This window comes from Rhinolophus sinicus, linkage group LG16, assembly GCF_036562045.2.
Source record: "Rhinolophus sinicus isolate RSC01 linkage group LG16, ASM3656204v1, whole genome shotgun sequence".
Lineage (NCBI taxonomy): Eukaryota > Metazoa > Chordata > Mammalia > Chiroptera > Rhinolophidae > Rhinolophus > Rhinolophus sinicus.
In genome coordinates, this window is record NC_133765.1 from 23,558,121 (window position 1) to 23,581,698 (window position 23,578).

Below are 23,578 nucleotides of genomic sequence, written 5' to 3' on the forward strand. Positions count from 1 at the left end.
GGATCTTCCCTCCATACTTTCCCTGCTGTCTCTTGAGGAAGCAGAATGGTGAGTGGCCGTGTTGGGTCTGGGTCCAGACCCTGCTGTGGAAAAACACATCTGCTTAATTCCCACTCGTGTCATCTTATTCTTAGCGCACACTCAGTCCCTTCCCTTCAGGTATCAATTGAGACCTGGTAGAAAAAAAAAGTCCTTGGTTCTCTAACACATTGGACTTTTTTGTGGCTTTTCTCTTGGTGACAGCATTTTGATTTTCCCTTGGGAAGCCCCCGTCTCTAACTCCCAATCCATGTTTTGGGAGAGCCCAGGGCTGGCCAATCAGACCCTACGTCACTCCTGCCCCAGTCACTGGTTCAAAGATGAGCCATGAACCAAGTCTGACTATATAACACATATATCAGGTGACTTAATCTTCTCCACAACCCTGTGAAATACTCCTATTATAAATCTCTTTCAAAGATGAGGAAACTGAGGCATAAAGAGTTGAAATAACTTGCCTGAGGTGATATAGCTAATAAGTGGCAGAGAAGCGATCTGAAACCTGATTTCAAATCAGCATGCTTAACCCTGCACTATCCTGCCTTTCAGTCCTTGCAGAAATAACAGCTGATGGGTTTTATCATGAATGTTGAAAAAAATATATATGTTTGCTCCCAGGAAGCACTTAATTTACAACTTCAAAGTGACTTAATCCCTGAGAGAATTAACTTTCTCTACACATCTCAATGACCTCATGTAACTTTATACATACTACAACAAGTCGCTTTTCTGGAAGTTTACTTCCTGGTCCCCTTAGCTATGGAGAATCTACAAAGAACTACCAAGAACATGTGAAGAACGAAAGCTTCCAAAGTCAAAAATGCTGCAAAGGGTTGGCTCTAAACCTGGCAGGAGTTATTCATAGAAGAATCCCTCACTCTGATTTTGCATACTGTTTTACATGAGTTTTCTTAGCTCGAAGCAATTTAGAAAATGATGGTCTGGGAGGAAGTCAGTATAGCATTGTGGAAAGAACCACAACTCATGAGTTAGACTGATCCACAACCAAATCAAAGCCATGACATTGGAAAGGAAAGGACTTCACCTCTCTGATCATTGTATAGGTGAGGACAATGATGGCAATAATAGTATCTACCTCACACCATTGCTACAAGAAGGCCATTAAATTGTTGATGTAAATTGCGAGGCACGTAGTAGGTCCTGATAAATTTTACCCATTCCGATTGACCAATGATAAGGATTTCATCCCTTCTCAGGCTCAGTTTCCTCATTGATAAACTTTGTATTAAACAAAGAGAAGTCCTCCTGGGGCATTTCACAAGATTGCTGGATAAAGCAGTAAGATAACAGAAATAAAAATGCGTTTAAGTGGCCAAATACTGCTTATGTATAAGGCAGTATTACAGTTTTAGTACTAGAGCAGGAGGAATTATACTATGGTTAATACTCACCATCATTAATCATCATTATGACTGCTGCTACCATGATTACTGCTGCTACTATTAAAGAATATAATGCTTGGCCTTCGATTCCTGTAATATTTCACAATAATCTCCTGGGTTAAGAATGACCACACTTGGGAGGAGTGATCCAAGACGGCAGAGTAGATACATGCTGTGCTTGCCTCATCCCATGAACACATCAAAATTACAACTAAATTATAAAGCAATCAACCTGGAGAACCATCTGAAATCTAGTTGAACAGAAGTTTTATAACTAAGGATATAAAGAAGAAGCCACATCGAGACTGGTAGGAGGGGTGGAGAAGTGGAACTGTCTAACCCCAAACCTCTGTGTGGCAGATGAAAATTGGGAGGGATATCTCCACCACAGAAGTTCCCCACAGAAGAGCAAGGGACCCCAGCCTCACACCAGGCTCCCAAGTAAGGAATACTGGTTCCAAGAAGAAGAGCCCCCACAATATCTGGTTGTGGAAAACAGTGGGAATTCTGACTGTCCTGGTGGGATGGAGAGCTTTAGGAAACCCATACATCCTTTTAAATGGCCCTCGCACAGTCTCACTTGCTCACAGGCATTTACCCTGGGCTCTGGCGGAGTGATGGTGACTCGGGGGGCATCAGAGGCATACTGGGTGGGGGCCTTCAGACTGACCTGTGTAGCCTCAAGGGGGAGACCTGGAGGACAGTCAGCATTTTCCCTGTGTGGGGTCCGCTTCCCCTGCAGCCGGCAGGTAGACACCATCTTTCCTGTGTTGAATTCACCCCATACGCTTACGGCCAAATTGGAATTTAATTGGCCTGGTGAGCTCCGCAGCTCCGCCCTGCTGACTCACCGGACCCCACCACACCCAACTCCCTACTGCAGGAGGCTTTATTGGCGGCTGAACCTTACGGGAGCCAGCAACAGGCAGCAGGCAGAAGCAGGCCTCCATGTGTCCTGGCTATTTGCAGAGCTACCCCCGACCCAGTACTGGTGGCAGCTGTCCTCAATTCACAGCATGGCCTCTCCCACATGCCTCCAGGTCCAGCACAGGTAGCTACGAACCATGGATTGCTTTGTAGCTCCTACCAGGCAGTTCCCAACTGGTCACAGGCAGTGGCTGACCTGGACCTGCACCGGAGCTCCTTCTGAAAGGCCCAGAACCAACATACTTGGAAGTTGGCTTCAGAACACAGCAGAGCACCACCCAATTAGCCCCACAAGTGGTACACCCAAAGAGCAGTCTCAACAGGCACCAGAGCCCATTGGGGTGAATCTCCATATGGTAAGCCCCCCACACGGTAGCCCATAAGCTGAGGATGTGGCCAAACTCCACAGCCAGTCAGCTTGATGGTGAACCCCACCCACTGACATGCCAACAGCAATCAAGAAATATAACAGGAGGGCACACACAACCCACACAAGGGATGCTCCTGGAGCACCCAGAGCAGGTAACTGGGGAGACTGTACCACTGGACCCCACAGAGCACCTATTACATAAGGCCACCTGACAAGAGGCATAGCAGATCTACCTAATACATAAAAACAGAGAGGCAGCCAAAATGAGGAAACAAAGAAGTATGTCCCAAATGAAAGAACAGAAGATAACTCCAGAAAAAGAAATGGAGGCAAGCAACCCACCAGAGACAGAGTTAAAAACACTGGTTATAAGGATGCTCAAGGAACTTAGTGAGAATTTCAACAAAGAGATAGCAAGCATAAAAAAAAAGATATAGAAACCATAAAAAAAGAACCAATCGGAATGAAGAATGCAATAACTGATAGGAAGAATACACTAGAAGGAATCAGCAGACTAGATGAAGCAGAGAATCGCATCAACAATTTGGAAGACAAGGTAGCAGAAAACACCCAGTTAGAACAGCAAAAGGAAAAAACAAAACAAAACAAAATAAAATGAGAATGGTTTGAGAAGCCCCTGGGACAACATCAAATGTAACAACATTTGCATCATAGGGGTACCAGAAGGAGAAGAGAGAAAGCAAGGGATTGGGAATCTATTTGAAGAAATAATCACTGAAAACTTTCCTAACCTGGCAAAGGAAATAGACATATGATGTCGGACATTTAAGTTTGTGAACTTTTTGCAACAATGTTGCTAACCTTTTTTGATATCAGAGGGATTATTCATTGTGAATTTGTACCAACTGGACAGTTAACCAAGTTTACTGTTTTGAAGTGCTGAAAAGGCTGTGTGAAAAAGTTAGACAACCTGAACTTTTCGCCAACAATTCATGGCTCTTGCATCACGACAATGCACCAGCTCACATGGCACTGTCTGTGAGGGAGTTTTTAGCCAGCAAGCAAATAACTGTATTGGAACACCCTCCCTACTCACCTGATCTGGCCCCCAATAGGTTCTTTTTTAACCTGAAGATAAAGGAAATATTGAAAGGAAGACATTTGAATGACATTCAGGACATCAAGGGTAATACGACAACAGCTCTGATAGCCATTCCAGAAAAAGAGTTCCAAAATTGCTTTGAAGGATGGACAAGGCACTGACATTGGTGCATAGATTCCTAAAGGGAGTACTTCAGAGGTGACTGTAGTGATATTCAGCAATGAGGTCTGTAAAACTTTTTCTAGGATGAGTTCATGAACTCAATTGTTAGACCTCATACAAGCCCAGGAAGCACAGAGTCCCAAACAAGATGAACCCAAATTTGCCCACTCCAAGACACATTAGAATTAAAATGGCAAAGGTTAAAGACAAAGAGAATCCTAAAAGTACCAAGAGAAAGGCAACCAGTAACTTATAAGGGAGCTCCCATTAGATTGTCAGCTGATTTATCAATAGAAACTTTGCAAGCCAGAAGGGATTGGCAGGAAATACTCAAAGTGATAAAAAGCAAGGATACAACCAAAACTACTCTACCCAGCAAGGCTTTCGTTTAAAATCGAAGGAAAGATAAAGAGCTTCCCAGACAAGAAAAAGCTAAAAGACTTCATCACCACCAAACCAGTATTACAAGGAATGTTTAAGATGAAAAAAAAAGATGAAAAATATGAATAATAAAATGGCAATAACTACATATTTATCAACAATTGCTTTCAATGTAATTGAATTATTGTCCAACCAAAAACATAGGGTGGCTGAATGGATAAGAAAACAAAACCCTTACATATGCTGCCTATAAGAGATTCACTTCAGATTGAAAGACACACACAGACTAAAAGTAAAAAGATGGAAAAAAATATTTCATGAAAATGAGAAAACAAAACAAAAAAAAGCAGAAAAAGCTGGAGTAGCAATACTTTACCAGACAAAATAGACTTTAAAACAAAGGCTATCATAAGAGACAAAGAAGGACCCAGTAATCCCACTTCTGGGTATTTATCTGAAGAAACCCCAAATGCTACTTCAAAGGGACATGTGTGCATCCTTATGTTTATGGAAACATTATTTACAATGGCCAAGATGTGGAGGCAGCCTTGGTGTCTGTTGATGAAAGAATGGATAGAGAGGAGGTGGTACATATATACCATGGAGTATTGCCAAGTCATGGATGGGAATGGGTTCTTGCCATCTGCGGTGGCATCGATGGGCCTGGAGGGTACAGTGCTCAATGGTGTATGTCAGACAGAGAAAGACAGATGCGATACGATTTCACTTATATGTGGAACCTATAAAGAACAAAATAAACAAACAAAACAGAAACACACTCATAGATACAAAGAGGATTTTGCTGGTTGCCAGATGGGAGGGGGGTTGAAGGGGTGGGTGAAAAACAGGAAGGAATTAAGAAGCACAAATTGGTGGTTACAAAGTAGTCACAGGGATGTAGGTTATAGCAGAAGGAATATAGTCAATAGTATTGTAATAACTATGTGTGGTGCCAGATGGGTACTAGATTTATTGGGGTGATAGATGGGAAGGGACTTGGGGGACAGGGTGATAAAGGTGAAGGGATTAAGAAGTACAAATTGGTAGTTAGGAAATAGTCATGGGGATGTGAAGTACAGCGTAGAGACTACAGTCAATAATATGGTAATAACTATATGTAGTGCCAAGTGGTACTAGACTAGTCAGTCACGGGGATTGCTTCTTAAGTTATACTAATGTCTATTCATGTTGCTGTGCACATGAAATTAGTACAAAATAGTATCAAATGTCAACTGTAAGTGAAAAATTAAAAAGTGGGGGGAAAGGTGAAGGGGAATGAGAGGTCCAAATTTCCAGGTATAAAACAAATAAGTCATGGGAATGTAACGTACAGCATGGGGAACATAGTCAATAATATTGTGATAGCATGATATAGTGTCAGATGGTTGCTAGACTTATCATGGTGATCACTTCTTTAGGTATATAAATGTTGAAAAACTGTGGTGCACATCTGAAACTGATACCTTGTTTCCCCGAAAATAAGACTTAGTCACACAATCAGCTCTAATGCGTCTTTTGGAGCAAAAATTAATATAAGACCCGGTCTTATTTTACTATACTATAAGATTGGGTCTATAATATAATATAATATAACCGGATCTTATATTAATTTTTGCTCCAAAAGATGCATTACAGCTGATTGTGTGGCTAGGTCTTATTTTTGAGGAAACAGGGTATAATATTGTATGTTAATGAACACCCTGAACTGTGGTCTCTATCGAACCTGAACTTATAGCACCTCCTGTGTACCTGAAATGAATTAGACAAGGGCCCCTTTGCACGAGGAGACACAGGAACCAACAACAGAGTATAGAATGCTGAGTACTTTGCATGACAACTGCCAAGCCCATGCTAATAGCACAATAAATTCTAGAGCATGAATCAGTATAAGATAAAAGTAGATTAAAGATGGCTGCCAAGCCTCTACCACTCCCCCAATCAAGAGTGGGGTCTATTTCCCCTCCCCTTGAATCTGAGCTGGCCTTGTGACTTGTTTTCACCACCAGAATGCGATATGCAACTTCTGAAGCTGACCCTTAAAAGATCTTCAGCGTCTGCTTTGGCTCTTAGAGCACTCTCTCTTAGAAGCCAGTTGCCACGCTGGGAGAAGCCCAAGCCACAGAGAGAAGCCACGTGAAGGAAAACTGAGCTGCTCGGGTGATACGCAGCCCAACCTATCAAACATATGGGTGAGCCCCTTAACACTTCCAGTGCAATGAAGCCACCCAATGACTGTGCCTCTGTCCAACACATGGATCGCCAAGCTGAGCCCTGATAAACCACAGAATCATGGGAGATAATAACTAGATGGTTGTTATTTTAAGCCACTAAGTTTTAGGGGTCGTTTGTTATGCAGCAGTAGCTAACTGAAACAAAGTAGATGTGCGTCCTCCCATGAGATATTCTCAACCCAGTTTAGACAGGCAGGGAAGACTGCCTGGAAGAGTGAGCAGGTGGAAGTCACATGGGGTCTGTGGGTCATGCAGGTGAGGAAGGGTCCCAGCTCTCACTCATGAGTTGACCCTCTTCTCTACATGGCGCTTTTGAATCCAAGGCAGGTTAGTGATAAGAACCAGAATTGTAAAATCTTTCTCACCCAGATAATTGTTTCTCCTCTTTAGGGATCAGCCCCACTTCCCTGCTGGCTCTAAATCAAAATGACAGGGCCTCCAAATTTGTTTCAGGTGCTCATGTATTTGCAAAAATGTCTTTTGCTGGAGAAGGCTTGGTATTTCTAATTTCTGCCCCAAGCACATTTTTATTGTTAAGCTGTCTTATAAATGTCATGTAATTTACCCAGCAATGTCGGGCCTACATTAAACTGAGAGTCCGTGATAATATATATAAGATCCATTTGGTACACGCTGATCAGGGTTTGGGAGGAGGGGAAGGGTGGATTTCATCATCGTTTGTCCACATTTATATTCTTTACCTCTCCTCTCTGCTGCTTTCCCTGTGTTCTAGCCACCACAGGGAGGACAAAAAAAGCCTTTCAAACCACCAGGCCAGGTTGGAGGGGACAAGTCAGTGGATGAGCTGGAGTTTTTAAACCTAGCTGAAGGGTCAAGGGATGGGAACACTGTGGACTTTCGAGCAGGCTCAGAACGTAGACCGCCCCTCCATGTGGTCGGGGAGAGATTGTGCCAGGAGTGGTGGGTTGGGCATGCTGGAATTCAGTGGTTCCAGACATTAGCTGGGAGGCAGGAGACAGGTAAGCCTGTCTCACGGGGGTGGGTGAGGCGATGGGATTAACTCCTTCAAGTCCTGTCTGCCAGAGCCTCCAAAATAATCCCTCATCTACTTCCTAGGCCACTCCCCTGCTTACTGTGATTTCTTAGCACCTGACACTAAACTCAACCCCTTCTGACAGCCTCCCTGCCCTGGAGGATCTGGCCTCACCCACCTCTTTGCTTCATTTTGCCCACTTCCTTCTCTGTTCTTGATACTCTGGCCTCAGTGGCTTTTTGTTAGGTCTTCAAATGCCCCAAACTCTGGTGACTTATGTTTGGCCAAGCTGAGAGCTGAAACCTGTGTGCTAACACATCTCTGGCTCAGCCTGTCCCCTGCAAGCACAGAAGCAGAAAGAGGGCTGATGGCAGCAATCATTCATGTCAGGGAGACCGTCCCCGTGCACAGCCAACCTGTGCCTGGTTCACGGACAGCTGAGTGTGATCTATCACACCCTTCGCGGGGCACATTGATTTGGCTCATTAAAGGAGTTAACTAGATTTTCAGGGAAGAGAGGTGCCGTGAGAGCTTGGATTGCCCCCAGGTGGGGAGCACGGTGAGTAGAGTCCCACCCACATCCACACCACAGAGAGGCAGCGAATTCTTTTCAAGTCACTCAAACTTGGGTACATATCTCTGCTCTGGGTCTTACTAGTGCTGTGTGGCCTTGAGCAAGTCACCAAATTGCTCTAGGCCTCAGTGGTTACTGCTGTGAAATGGGGATGATCATCTCTGCCCCACTGGCCTATTATTATGTGGCTTAAATGAGATAATGCAAGTAAAGGGCTCAGCATATGCCAGGCATATAGATGCTAAATATAATTATGATGAATGAAGGAATCATAAAAAGTCATGGTTTAGGGATCAAATAATCCAGGCACTATTTGTTGACACATCTGAAATCTCTGGGAGGTGTGTGTGGAGCTTTCTAGGCAGCAGGCAGGGGTGTACCCTGAGTGTCTGTGTCTTTAAAAGCTCCCCATGGGATTTCAACTCACAGTCCATTTGGAAATGACTGATTCAGCCCAAGCCACTACATTTAGAGATAGAGAAACTGAGGCCCAGAGAGGGACAGAGACGGGCTCAAGGTCACACACCACATCTTTAGCAGCTGTGTCATCTCCAGAATGCAGATCTCTGACTCTCGGTCAGGAGGTCTCTCTGCCAGTCCATAGTAAGGAGTTATATTAGGTCATACTGAGTTGTCTGGATCTAGCGGAGCCCCCATGGGAGGTGTGAGGACTCTCCCCTCCCACCCCCGCCAAGCTCTCAGAGTCCCCGGCTCTCTTTTTAACTCGTTCAAGTACAGTGCCCTTGGGAATGTCTGAAAGGCTTTGGAAACTCCATCTTGTTTACTATCTCAAATTGACAAGCTTAACCTTTTCTCTTTCATGGAAAGCATGGACTGTTCTTTCCACCCCGTTAGGCAAATACTGCATGTTGAGCAGAGCTGCAAGCATATAACTCAACACGTGGTCCATTAATGGATATTTGTTGAATAAATGAATGAATGAGTGAGTGTGCTGAATGGTGAATGAACGAAAGATCACAGAGAATGTAAGTTCCTTGAAGGCTGGCCCTGTTGGTTTTTGTTCCTATGCCTGGAGCAGAGCCTACACAGCAGACATTCATTAAATATTTGCTGCTTGCAGTTGAATCAGTGAGTTTCCTGCAGCCTAGTGGGAAAGACAGATACATAAACAAAAACTAAGAATAGTGCAGCTTTGTTACTATAGCACAGACACCAGTCTAGGGCCATGGAAGCATGGGGAGGGGTAAGAGGGGAGGAGGAAAGGAGGGGAAGGGGAGAGGTGGGGGAGGGGAGGCATTTGGGAAGGGTCTTGGAAACCGGGGACTGAGGGAGCCAGTGAAGACAGCCTGACTTGGGGAAATTCTGGGCTTGTTCCAATCCCAGACAAAAGGCTCAAGAAAGAGAAAAGCATGTTACAGACCAATATGGACGCCATGGCGCCATTTTGCAAGAATTCAAAGTGTCTATGCCCAAAATGAGAGTGATTCTACACAATAATGGTCCAATATCCAAAAAAGTCAATGTCAGGAAAAACCAAGGCCAAGGAACCATTCCATCATGAGTCTCTCTGACTCTCAGTTTCTTCACCTGAAAAATAGGACTAATTTTCCATATCAAACAACTTAGAGGGGCTACGAGCCCCCCTAAGTTGTTTGAGACAATCTAATACAATCATGGGTACCCTCTGTCTCATGCAATGCACAAGTTAATGACTCGTTATTACTACTTAGAATAAAACCACCCCAGGACCCAAAATAATTTGTTTCTGGCCAAACCTCATTAACTGATTGTCCTAGCTTATGCTTTATGGAAATAATGGGCATATTAATTATGTATATACACTCAGGTACATGTACATAATTCTCTGCAATTCTGCTTAGGATGCATTTTCCCATGTGTACACGAGAACAGAGCACCAACATATTGTTGCTGTAAATGAACTCAGTAACATTGCTTTCAGCAGACCCTGTTGAAGTTCTCTCGTCTGTCCCTTTGAACTCTGGGATGGTTATTGAAGGTTCTCTTAAAGGGATACATTTATTTGACCTATTAAAGAGCATCAACTAAGTTTCCCCCCCCCCCTAGAAATGAGGGTGGGTGAGACCTAACCAGTTTGCTTTCTGTAGATACCAACCAGGACTGCAGGTGGTGGCCCTGGGCCACCAGTCCCAACCCTGGACACTTGGAGAGAGCTATCCCTTTGCCTGGAAGTCATCAGGGCCACATGAGAGAAAGGAGAGAGGAGAGAAGAAAGAACTTGCATTTTTGAGTCATACTTGAGTTTGAAGAATGGTTAGAGGTTAAGTCCTTTGAGGGCAAGGATACGTTTTACTCATCTCTGTATCTCTAGCTCCTACCAAATGTTTGGTTCAGAGTAGACGGTCTTGGAGAAAGAAAAGGTCGGTCTTGAAGGAATCAGTCAATGTTAACCCACCACTGTTTAGCCATCTGTGCCTCAGCGTCCTTATCTATAATCAAGTGGCTATACTAGTCACCTTTGAAGTTCTGCTATAAATTAAGCGAGATTCTTCTATAAATGAGGGATTTATAGAAGGGATTCTCATGCATACACAAATGTGCTTCCTTCTCAGACTTGCCAGGGCTCTACTTTCTTTGGAAACAAGGAAGGGGCCTAGTGGAGAGACAGACAGATAAGACCCAGACATTGTCCTCTGGAAGCCCTTGAGGGCAAGAGGGTTCACAGAGGACGGGACCACGCCTATGTGTTTCCTTGTCTGGGGTTTTGTAGATGATCCGATATGAACCTTGGTCATAAAACACCAGCCAGTGAGTGATGGATTCACCCATCTGGACCCCTGCCTTCTTTTTGGAACCAAGGTAATAAAATACCTTAAATTGGGAAGCAGCGTTTAGATGTGGTTGCTGTAAACTCAATGCTCCTCTCCCACAGAAAGTTTTATCTGTGGGGATCCAGCCATCGTGAGTTCTATTCCAGCTGGTTATTATACACCATGTCCCTCTTCCTCTATCAAGACTCTTGGGAAATGTCATTCATTCATTTATTCATAGTAGTATCTATATTGAGGATCTAATTTGTGTCAGGTACTATGCTAAGCTCTTGATGGAAAATTCCTTATTTGCGTCTCATATCAACCAGATGAAAAAGATACCGTCATTTTCCCTGCCCATACCTTTTCCATAAAGCACTAACAGCTTGCTTGAGGTTATGCAGCTAGTAAGTAATGAAGCTGGGATTCGGACTCAGGTCTCTGTAACCCTAAATTCTGAGCTCTTGGCCATGGCCATATGCATTGAGCACCTGCTGATTGCCTGATGTGCCATGCTGTGAGCTAGATATCGGTGACACAGACAGGTGGAGTTCCCAGTCTGTGAGGAAGACCTCACAGAAAGGAAGACCTCACATGCCATGCATGCTATTAACAAGCATTTCCTGCATGCTAATTAAGAGTGATTGCACTGCAGCATTCATTCATTCAACAACTCTGCCTTGATTGAGTTTCTATTACCTGGGACATGTCCCGTTAAGTGGTGGGGATTGAAAGCAAAATGAGACATATTCTCTGCCTTGGAGGACCTCAGAGTCTAGAAGGGGAGAAAGGCCTTCAAACACCTGCATCTGTGGGACAGTGATTAATGGTGATTATAATCCATTTGCTCATGCATCCCATGACTGAACCTGCTATGTGCCAGCATACGTCTAGGTCCTGGGTTGGGCACACAGCGACATTGTATCCTTTTGACTTTTCTGTGACAGCAAGTGCGAGAATAGATACATGTTTAATGAAGGACGATGATGATATGACATATGTTACCATATATTATATATGATACTGTAATTATTGTGCTCCTTTTATGGACCAACCACTAACTACTCTACCAGTTCACAGGGTCAGCTCATGACTCTTCACTACAGTCCTAGACGTGGTTCCATTTATCATTCTCATTTCACAATTGAGAAAAGCGAGGCCCAGAGAGGTGAAGTAATTTGCCTAAGCCTACCCATTTGGAGGAAAAAGGGAGGTCTAAGGTTTCCTTAAAAACAAAACGTTGTTTTTAACCCCGGTTGAAGTAAAAGTATACAAATTAGCCTCAGCCCATCATGTTTGATTTATGCCATAAATTAAGCAAATTTTCCTTCCTGAAGCCCTGGAAAACAAGGCCTGATTCCACACACTTTGCATGAATTTCGAGGTGGTTGGCCCCAAATTAGCTTTATAACTTGGAAAACCTGCTTTCAAGGGGATCCTGGAGGTGGAGGCCTGATCAGAAGACTTTAGGGAATGAGAAGAGGAAGGAGCGCTCTGCCTCTCCCTCAGCTAATCACTTTACAGCTGAGTGATGCCCTTCGGTGCCCAGGGCTGCACATACAGCTGCATAGGTTGTGCACGGCTTAACTTCGGGCGGGGGGGGGGGGGGGACCATTCCCATACACTGTAGTATAAATAGCTCCCCCTGGAATTGTGTGGGGAGGTGGCTGTAGGCATTGTATTCTTCCAATCCACCTCGTGGAATGAGGCAGAGGAAGCATTCTACTCTCATTTTGCAGATGGAAACTGAGGCTTGAGCTGATTGGGTGACTTCCTCCATCGCCACACAACACACAAATGGCAGAGTTGGGATCCACACTCAGCCCGTCTCAGTCCTAAGGCAGTGCCAAGTCCACCACTCTCAGCACGTTCACTCTGCATCCGTTCTGTAAGCACCTCCTCCCCACGTCTCTATAATGATAACCTTGGGAGACACCACAACATTGTGTAATAACTGTGCTCCTAAAACCTTGGCTGGAACCACATGCTTGAGAAAGCACATGCTGTTTCCCCATTGCTCTCCATCATTGCTCCGAAATGCATTGTTGTCATTCCTGATGAACCTTTCACAAAGAGGGGGCGCGCTCCTGGGACCCTCTCCTGAAGCATCTCTTCCCTTTCTACTCCAGCCTGTTTTTCAAAGAGAATGCATCACCTTTAAAGGCCTAAATGCACCAGTTTCTGAGGGCCCTTCTCATATACTGCTACCCTACATTATTTTTTCCTAAGTCAAGCTTCACAAACTATGCGAAGATTGTGCATTTTCTGCAAATGTTTTGCATTCTATGTGCCCCCCAATTTGAGTCATTCATGGCCAAAGAATGCATTCACTCATTCATTCTTCATACATTCATTCGTTCATTATTTATTCATTCATTCACTCATCCATTCAACAAAACAGCCAAGAATAGAGAGATAATAAGAGTCAACTCTTGACTCCCAAGATCTCACTGTCCTGTGAGGGAGGGAGACAAAGTCAACAGACAGTTACAACACATTGTGATGCTTCTCAGCTCTCTTGGATGTTTATCAGTGAGCCCACAGCTTGATGTGTATGGATGGACTGACAAAAGAGTTTTCCAGAGCCACATCCTAGCAAACGAAGAGGGCTGAGGAAGCAACGATCAAGCCCAGCAGAGCCACCAGAGTGTGAAATGCTATTAGTGGTGATTACTCAACCCAAAGCATAGACCTGAGTGGCCTTGTGTTATATACACCATATGGCATGCTTACCACCCCAGCCACAGATGACTGACTTAAACACGAACAGCCAACCTATTACCTGAGAAGGATACACCAGATTCCGCTTAGGAGTCTGAACCAGGAAACATGAAGAGGCTGAGTGTTAGAAGGTATGTCTGGGCTGCCACCCTCTAGGGCAGTACTGTCTCATGGAACTTTCGGTCAATACGGAAATGTTCTCTCCATGCTGTCCTATAACATGGCAGCCTCTAGCCACACATGTCTACTGAGTCCTTGAAATATGGTTGGCGGGACTGAAAATCTCCCATTCTAATTTAATTTGAATTCATTCAGATTTAAAATTGAATAGCCACAGGTGACTAGTGGCTACCACAGTAGATACTCCCCATGCCGAGTTTGAGCTGGAGAAGCCATAATGGCCCGTGTGCAAATGGAGGGCATGAGGGAGATCTATGGTGAGTGAGCAGAAGCAGACAGGCAATGGAGAGGGAGCCAGAAGCAATAGATACAGAGAAAAATAGATGCCACGAGAGAGAAATGGAGAGAGGAGCCAGTCCCTGGAATATCCGTAGCCTAATATTCAGGGTACTCTTCGAGCAAGCCTTTTTTATTCTTGAACTATTCTGAGTGCATCTTTGCTCTGCACAGCCAAAACAAATAATGGTTCCTCTCTCGGAAGCCAGCACTGATCCGAGAATCAGAAGATCAGCTCAGAGTAACAACAGAAATAACAACAAATCACGATCCTCGTCCTTCATCACCCCCCACCCCCATCATCTCAGCGTTCTGTGACTTATCTAAGATTACACACTTAGGGTGGAACCAATACTTCTCCGACTTGAGCGTCTGCCTCCTTTATTATGCTACACGGCCTTGCCCAGCTGGGCTGTTGGTCCTGGGCCAATGTTCCATTTTGGTATCCCGAACTGACCAATTTACGATGCTAAGCTTTGGCACATGCCCACCTCCAAACTAGGAAGGGGTGAGAGCAGACAAGGAAACTGTCGTCCCGAAGCGAATACCCATCCCTCTTCCCACCAAGCCTGGTCCCGAGCTCCAGACTCCATCTCTTAGACTGTATCCACCCACCTCGCTCTAACCTCCTGCCCCTGGACCATCCCTCGTGCCCAGCTACTGCCCAAGGCTGACCCTGAGCACATCGTCTAGGTCTCACGTGATCCCTCCAGGGCTCTTACAGCCCACACGCCTGCTGGGTTTCTCAATCCGCCGCTCTCCATGTCCTATGTGGTGAGCACAGAAGCACATGAGGGGCTCCTGGCCTGGGACCTGTACCTTCCCGAGCCTCCATGGTATACTCTTGTTTGCTTGACTAGAGCCATCTGCTGGGATGGCACCATTCCCAGGTGCAAGCTGGTCCACTGGTGCCTTAAAGATTCGGGTGCCAAGTCAGCAGGGGACGGAGCTATGGCTTGATTTCAGTTTCTACTACAGCTCCTTTTATGCAGTCACTATGCCATGGCCACATAATGTATATACCCCATTTGGGTAATGGATGCTGTTGGTTTAATGGAGACAGATATCCTGAAGGCTTTCATTGCCATAGCTCCTTGGGTCTCAGAACATACACTTGAGGAAAGCAGGGATTCCATTGTTCTTAAAAGAGGGGGGAAGTCACTTTAGAATAGGAGACCCCCACCCCAGTGACCTGATCCCTGGGAAGTGGACGGACCACAGACCATAACCCCTGTGCAAGATCCAATGCCAGCCCCTGGTGACAAAGTGCTTTGTCCAAGGTCATGCATCTAACAGAAAGCAACAAATTTAAACTCAGGTTGTCCGGACTTGAAAGCCTGGGTTTTCATTCACTTTGCTATACTTCCCCAGTTTCCAGCTGGACATTTGCTGTACTTGCAGCTGTCAGGGACCAAAGAGAAGGTGGATTCTACAACAACCAGGGTTGTGTCCAGAAAGTTCCTGTTTTGAAATGAGCTAAGCTACAGGAGAAATAATTGCAGCCAATATTCCTTTTGGAAAGAAAGATGGCTTCAGCAAGGACCCATTAGAGAGCCTGTCTGGGGCGCTGTGTTTGCCCAAAGGTGGGTTTTTGTTTTTCTTTTTTCAAAGTGTATTTCTCTCCTTCATCTTCTAATTTTTCTTTCTCCTCCTCCTCCTCTTTGTAGAATTCGTCAGTGATTTCACATCTATTATCTCATTGATTTTCCTCATAGCAGCACTGTAATTATTCCCATTTTTCAGATGAAACACTGAGGTTTGTACAGCCTGCCTAAGACCACAAAGATGTAGGAGCAAGAGGTGGAAATTAAATTCAGATCTTAGGACTGATTATACCTCCCCACAACTAAGATTCAGGTGAAAGGTAATTAAACATAGTTTTACAAACGGGTTGAGCACGTTCATTGGGTTAGGTACACGCTAAGAGAGATGTGGAGAAGATTAGCTGAGATTTTTGAAGAGTTCATTATCTAGTGGGAGGGAGGCATGTAAACTGGTAACTCATGTATTTTCAGTGCATGAGTTACATATACTAGAGGGATAAGATATGATGGGGGGCATAGAGGGTCATTCATAACTAGCATAGGGCAGATCTCACAGAAAAAGGATGGATAGAAGTTTGCCAGATGAATTATAGTAGCAATAATGGCAAATTTTATTGAGTGCTTGCTATAGGCCACACATATCTACACACATTGATTATTCTTAACAATCTTGCAAGGGACATATGACCCTCGCATTTTACATATAAGGCCAAAATAGATTCACAGAACTAAAGCATATAGCTCAAGGTCATGCTGCTAAAATCAGCCAGTTGGGAATTTAACCTGGTCCTCTCTAGAAGGATGCTTCACCCAGAAGCCACCAGGGAGAGCATGGGAGGTTGGGATGAACTGTTTCTTCTCTTGGCGTGCTGACTTGAGATACCTGGCATTTGTCACTGGGCGAGACCATGTCTCCCCTCCCGGAGTCCAAACTACCTTGATTTCTGGGCTTGTATCAGCTCTCCATTTGGCTATGGCTATGTGATACCTACACCCTTATGTCCCAGCATCTAGAGCAAGCCTGGAGTTGGCAGTCACACAGCCCTGGGTTTGAATCCTGACTCCATCACCTATATACCTTGAGCAAGTGCCTGTACCTTTTCCAGACGCCACTGCCTCATCTGTACTGTCTAGTTAGTGATCTCACCTGATAGGTTTGGGTGAGGATCAAATGAGTGGATATACGAGAAGTACTTGGACAGTCCTCTGGCACATAGTAGGCGCACACCAAATGGCAAATAGCAGTGTTATATTTTGTCATTCTCTCCTAACAAGGCCAGGAGGAGAGAAACATACGGGGGTGTTCGGCGCCTTCAGCTTTCCATGCCAGTACCTACCTCCCTGAAATTCGAACGGGTCCACATATCCATGGATTTTTTTCAATAAATATGTACAGTATGTAAATATATTTTCTCTTCCTTAATATTTTCTTTTCTCTAGCTTACTTTATTAATGTATAAAACGTGTTAATCAACTGTTTATGTTATCGATAAAGCTTCCAGTCAACAGTAGACTATTTGTAAAGTTTGGGGGGCATCAAAAGTTATAAGTTATACTCATACGTGGATTTTTTTTATGTATAACTTTTTTGGGGGTGTCAGTGCCCCTAACCCACATGTAGTTCAAGGGTCAACTGTAAATTATGTCATGTGGGTCCACTGACCTCCAGTCCCATCATCCTTTCACCCACCCCTAAAAGCATCCCTGTTCTGTCTCCACACCCCCTCCTTCATCATCACCAAGGGCTGCTTCTGAGGACCCACAGTAACCAGAGGATGCAACTATGCAAATCCAGTAAAGCAGTGTTTTCCCTGGGCTGTGCACTGCTGCCTGTACTTAGCTGCCGGGCCTGGTTGTCTTCGGAGAGGATTCCTTCGGTGTCATCACAACCTCTAGTGGGCAAGAGTGAACACCGCGGCTCGCAGGCCTTTGTTTCAGCTCTGAGCCCACGAAGGCCAGGGAAGTTCAAGGAGAATGGACAAGTCTGATTATCTTTCTCGTGTGTGAGCATGTGTGCCTGTCTACCTTCCCCTCCCACTCATTTCTGTTCCCCTCTCTCCACTGGTGCATGATACCTTCTGAAAGTGAAGCCTTCTTCAGGATTTTCATAAGCCCACTATAGAAATCTTCCCTCCAGCTGCTGGGCTCTGTCACATCCCTTCAGGGCCAGCTCAAACGCTACCTGCACAGGACAGCCTTCCCTAACTACTTCTGGCCAGAATCAAACATATCCACCTGTGGGATCTCCTAGCACTCTGATACCCCCCCTCCCAAGCACATATTACACAGCATGGACGCGGGTGGTTTACTGGCTGCTGGCCTTTCACTGTGCTGCCATTATCGGTGTGGGGACGTCATCATATTACTCTGTGTCTCCAGCACCCAACACGCGGCCTGCTACATGCATAGAAAGTGCTCAGTACATGTTTAATACATGAATGAATGGGTAGATGGCTTTTTCCAGAAGACTCTCTTTTTATCTCTTCTTTCCAACCATTAACCTGCCATCCTACATCTCTGGTTCCACGAACTCTGCTTCCTGACGGTAATATTGAGGTTCAAAGAAATACAGGACGAGAATTTGGAAAGGAAAGGACTCTGTATCAAGTGATGAAACATGCTCACGTGCCACAGCCAGCATAGAGATAACTAGAGCTACTCATTTATCCCGCCTCTATTCCTTCTTCTTGGGCGTAAATTATCTGGATATTTATGGCAACGTCTGCTTCACACCAACCTGACGTCAGGAATGTGCTTTCGTGGCACCTACGAATAGAGGCACTTTGATTTTTGGAAAGCCGGAAAGAAAAGGGAGTAAACATTACTTGAGCACCTACTATGTGCTAGGCACTTTACAAGTGTTATAATCAATGCAATCTTCCTTCCAGGCTGGGACCATCAAATCACCCCCCCCCCCCCGCCCCCTTCCACAGATGGTTCAGAGAAGATAATCCTGCTGAAGGTCACACATTCAGAAACCAGGAAGCTGCACCTGGACTGAGATCATTCTGCTTCCCAAACCACATTACTTCTTTACCAGGACTCTATAGATCTAATTCCAGTGCCCAGCTTAGCCCAACTCCTCCAGAAAAGCCTTGCCGTGGCCTCTTTGGTATTTTGCAATTTGGCTCCATGAAGGAAATCATGAACTGGTATAAAAAGGGCAGGTGGACTCTGTATTCCAATGTTGCCTTTCTTGGAGCATTCTCCTGTCTTCTTTCCGCTTTTGCTTCTTCTTTTTCACTGCACATATCAAGTGTCATCAATACTTTCTCTCTGAGACATAGGCATCAAAGGCGGTAAGCAGAAAAAGGAAAGGTAGAGGTGACGGCGAGGCCATCTCCAAGCTGATGAGAAATCAGTTCTGCTGACCTTTGGTATTGCACACACCTGGTAGTTCCAGAGGTCAGAATTCGCCTCTTTTGCCTTCCATCACCGACTATATAGCGTTGAGCGCCTCTAGTGGAGGTCTGCACCACTAGCGAGCTGCAAAAATTGTGGACCAAATATGAGGACCCGTAAACTGAGCCCTTTTGAATAGCTTTTTGAATAGCAGGAATGAACGTGTGAGCACACCCAGAAAACAAGCCACTTTGAGCAAGAAACATCCTTTTACCTTGGAAGACAGAGGAAAGGAATGCAATGGTATTTTCCTAATCTCTCACTGAGCCCTGGAAACACAAGAAGAATCCTTCAAGCTTGGATTAGGTGGCCCCTGGCAGGGGCGGCCAAAACCCCATGGAAAAGAATGCTGATCCAAAATGAAAATGGTCTTTAAGTGAATCTAACAACAACGCACGTTAGAGACTAGAGGAAGCAGCAAATTTGAGTTATATTGAGCACTATTGAATTTGCTTTATTAATTCAAGAGAAAGAGAAAAGAAATTACACTCAGCCTCTGCAGTCTTAGCGCGTAGTTACAATTATTCCCCATGTGCATATCTTAGACAATAAGAAGCCTCTTCAAAAACAAGTTACACTTTATACTTATTCATGCCTTACAGCAAAATGGCCCAGAGAGTCACGTGACCTGCATAAGAATGTAGCAACAAGTCCCTTTCAAGTATTTACAAAACAGAAGGGCTAGCTTACAACACAGAACTGGAGGAACAGTTCTCCATCTGACGATTAGTGGAAGTTGGGCTCCACGTTAAAAATAGAATTTACTGTGGAAGGTCAATTGTTTCCAAATGCACCATCAGAATTGGCAAAGCTCATTGGCTACCCTTACTCCCTCCCGATGACTCAGAGAGTCTCAGAGTCAGAACAGCACAGTTGTTAATGAGCCTTCTGAAGTAATACATTGGTTGACTTTAATTTGGCAGTGGCCTGAAATTAATTAAAAATATATGCTGGCTAGCCATAGTGTGGAGCCGTTGGCAAAATAATATAAAATGTCTTAAAAATTAAAACATTCACACATTTTGTTTGAAGCCAGTGAACGAAGGAGGATATGAAATCCTTGTCGTGGATGACAATTTAATATGTGCCATTAAGACACTTTTCCCGGAGGGTGATTTATTGGAGAGTGTGATCCTCAGAGGCTAGAATCACTTTAGAAAAGTCAGCAAGCCACTGGCTAGCTTTACGTTCTTTTTGTGTGTGTATTAGTCACAACACAGATTGAAAAGAGGGGTGAGAAAGGGAGATCTGAACTCTGCTCAAGGCCACCAAGCCATCGTTGGTAAAAGACAGCTAATTAAGAAAGGGTATGCTGTGGTGGAAACGATTTATTTAAATCAATTCTCTTCCCCCATCTTTCCCAGAGAAATTGTCCAGACCTGGTGTAAATTGTGAATATTATTGCCTCATAAGTGGGGGATTCTTTAATGACATTCTTTGTTAAACAAAAGGTGATGAATTATTTCCTTCTCTCTGCATTCCAGGCTCCACGTTTAAATAGAAAGGGGTGGGGGACTAAATACCTGATTTATGCTGTGGAGGGCACTCCAGGCCATGGGGAACAGTTGAAGGGAAAAGGACCCAGGGCTAGGCCCCTCGGAGCTGAGAGCTGTCCGCAGCCTTTAGTGCTGAAAGCAGGTGTATGCGCACCAGGGGTCCAGAAATCCCGGGGAAAAGGGGCACTGTTCCCTAACTCCAGGTCAAGACAGTTCAAACGAGAGACAGAGCTCCAGATGGACAGAGAGTGCACTCTCCGACTGTTTTCAGCCTGGGAAGTCCCTGCCACTGCCTGCTTTTTCCCACGTGAGGAGAGGGTTTCTGGAAAAGGCAGTTGGACCTTTCAGAAGGCGAGTCGGGTGGTCTAACAGCGCTCCTCTCCCCTCTTGGGTCTTCTAGTGGCTGACCAAACCCTCGAAGCTCATGGGGTTTAGCTTTGGGTGAGTTAGGTGATGTACTCCTTTCTCCATGTCAAACCCCTCCCCAACTTTTCCTGGGGGACCTCAGAGGGGTGGAAAAGAGGGTGTGGCTCCAGGTCTGGGAAGGAGGAGCCGCCATTCTCCTCTAAACTTGGATCCCCCTTCCCAACTGGCAAGCACGTGGTAGATGAAAGTACCCCCCCCCCAATTCATAATAGTGTTAAAAGACACTAGGTTGCCAGGGAGAGAAAGAAATGGGTTCGCTCAGGTTCCTGACCGTGACCTAACATCTCCTCTCCCCCACCCCACTCCACCCCACCCCTGCCAAGTTCTGAGAACGCTGAGCCCCCTCAGCTGGCCTGCAGGCGAAAGCCACACCCAAGTTCGGCTTCCAGACACTTGGTTGGGATGTGTTCTGAAACCCGGTCCCTTGAGGCAGCCTGAACTAAAAGGAGCAAGGTGTCCTAGAGTGGGAGGGAGCGGCATTAGGAACCCCCCAACCCCCACCCTAACGCACTGCTTGAGTCTAATCTTCAGTTGCAGGGCGGGTCAGCTGTCCCCCCTGTCTTCCTTTCCCCGAAAGGGTGAGAATTATCTGGCACCCAGCCCCGAGTGCTGTTGCAGAGAGCTCTGGGAATCTGGGGTTTGGAGGCTACCCCACTCCAAGGAGATTCTCTGGGGCTGCAAAGGGGAGTCAGCCCCACAGCGGGAAAGACCGAAAGGGAGCCCGCAACCGAAGCAGAGAAGCGCCGGAGTACATCAGACACATCCCCGCCTCCACACTCCCATCAGCCCGGGCCAAGGGGACGCAGGTCTTAGCCCCGAATTTGGGCAGCAGTCCCCCCACCCCGCTCCCTGTCCGGGCAGGTGGTGCGTGAATGGCCCGGGTCAGCCACCAGCCCCAGCCGCCCTGCGCTCGCTGCAACTTTGCCCCCTCCCCCGCCCCGCCTCTCCAGGCGCTTACCTCCCGCCAGAGCGGCCGCCGGGGTCCCGAGGAGCAGAGCAAGGAGCAGCGAGATCCCGCCGAGTCCCGCGGCGGGCGGCCGGGCCACGGGCATCGTGGATGCTGCTGGGGACGCGGAGCCGCGGGCTGCCTGCCGGGCGGGCGGACAGCACGGGAGCGGGGCAAGGAGAGAGGGAGGGAGGCAGCGAGCGAGGCAGGGAAGGCGGGAGCGAGGGAGGGGGCTGCGGACCAGGGCAGCAGCCGGAGCCCCCGGGCGGACGCGCGCTCAGCCCCGCGATCTCTCTGGCCGAGCTGTGCTGGGCGCGGGCGGGCGAGTGAGGAGGAGCCGGCGAGCGAGCGAGCGAGCGTAGAGCGAGCGGGAGGAGGGAGGGGACTGGGGCCGAGTCTGTGCCGAGCGAGTGCAGGGGAGGGAGGGAGGGGGCGGGCGGGCAGCGAGCGAGAGGGGCTGCTGCGCCCCGGGTGCTCGCCTCCTCCTCTGGCCGCCGGCCCTGCAAAGTTTAACGCCAATTCCCGCTGCGTCCTGGGGGCCGAGCGTTGCCTCTTGGCGGATGCTCACCGCAGCCCTGCGCTGGCGAGGCGAGCCTGGAGCGAGTCCTGACCATTTTCCAGACGGTGAGATGGAGGCCTCAACATCTAGCTCATCCTCCAGCCTGTGAGCAGCCTAACGCTTATCGTCGCCCAGGCTTCCAGATGGATCCCAAGTCCCGTTCTCTCAGCCGTGTTTCAATCCTCCCAGGCCCTTTGGGCCCTAACCAGCCCTCTTCCCTGCCAGCCCTCCCGTGTTTCCAAAGTGAGTCCCTGTAACCTAGAAAGTCTCAAATTCTATGCATCCCATGAGAGATGCCGGTCTCCCTGGAATAATACAAATGGCCCCAAAATTCTGCATCCACGACTTGAGGACTCTGTATCCCTCTGAAGCCCAACCATAGACTGTCAGTTAAAATGTCTCCATGTTCTAATGTGAGCTTCATCTTTCACATCCGCGTCCTCAGCAGGGCACCAGAGCCAGCCAAGACTTCCTCTCAGCTAAGCTAGCCCCTTATCCCTTCTACACCCACTTCCCTCATCGGAGCTGGCGTTCAAGGCCCACCCTCCTCTGCTCTGTGTGCCCAGCCCTGATTCTCAGCAACTTGTCTTTTCTCCACAAATGGAGGTGGGGGGCGGAGGGCGGCCAGGAGATAGGCAGATGCTTGGGGACAGGCATTGGCCAAGGACTAGATGGGGACCGGCTTGGAGACTGACAGTGTGGATTACCTTTGCAAACCCAGCCAGCTCCCCGGGGTTCTCCCCTCCGTCAGAAGCCCTTCCTCTCCCTACCCCCACTCCACCTTGCCTGAGCAAGCAGAGAGAGCAGATGGAGAGAAGGTTGCAGGCAGCAGCAAAAGGAATATGTCTTTAGCAGAGTGGTGGAGCTAGGAGTCCCGATAAAGAATGGGTGGGGGAGCTGAGTACTGGGTGGGGGAGGACAGACAGGGAGAGGGAGCACTCTGGCCCTGGGGGATCAAAAGACCCCACCCCCACTCAAAGCTCCCCATTCACTCACTCATTCAATGCTCTTTTACAGGGTACTCACTACAGATCCAGACTTGTATTAGTTTCTGGGGGACAGAGAGCCCCCAGTAAAACCCACTCTTGGGCTGCAAGAAGTTTCCATTCCTGGCAGTACAGTGGGTTGGTTTTT

The 23,578-nt window shown here is 46.6% G+C and overlaps 1 protein-coding gene across 3 annotated transcripts in view; it reads right to left on the reverse strand.

The window, feature by feature from the left end:
• SEZ6L (seizure related 6 homolog like) overlaps positions 1-23,004 on the reverse strand; it is a 176,596-nt gene extending 153,592 nt beyond the window's left edge. For 2 of the 3 annotated variants that reach the window (XM_074321071.1, XM_074321070.1), the window contains exon 1: positions 21,898-22,213. In XM_074321071.1, coding sequence (XP_074177172.1) covers positions 21,898-21,991 — 94 coding nt within the window. In that variant the 5' untranslated portion in view covers positions 21,992-22,213. Of the gene's footprint in view, positions 1-21,897 lie in introns of all 3 variants that reach the window. The other variant, XM_074321069.1, reaches the window with a different exon arrangement.
• Between the last annotated feature and the right edge of the window lie 574 nt (positions 23,005-23,578).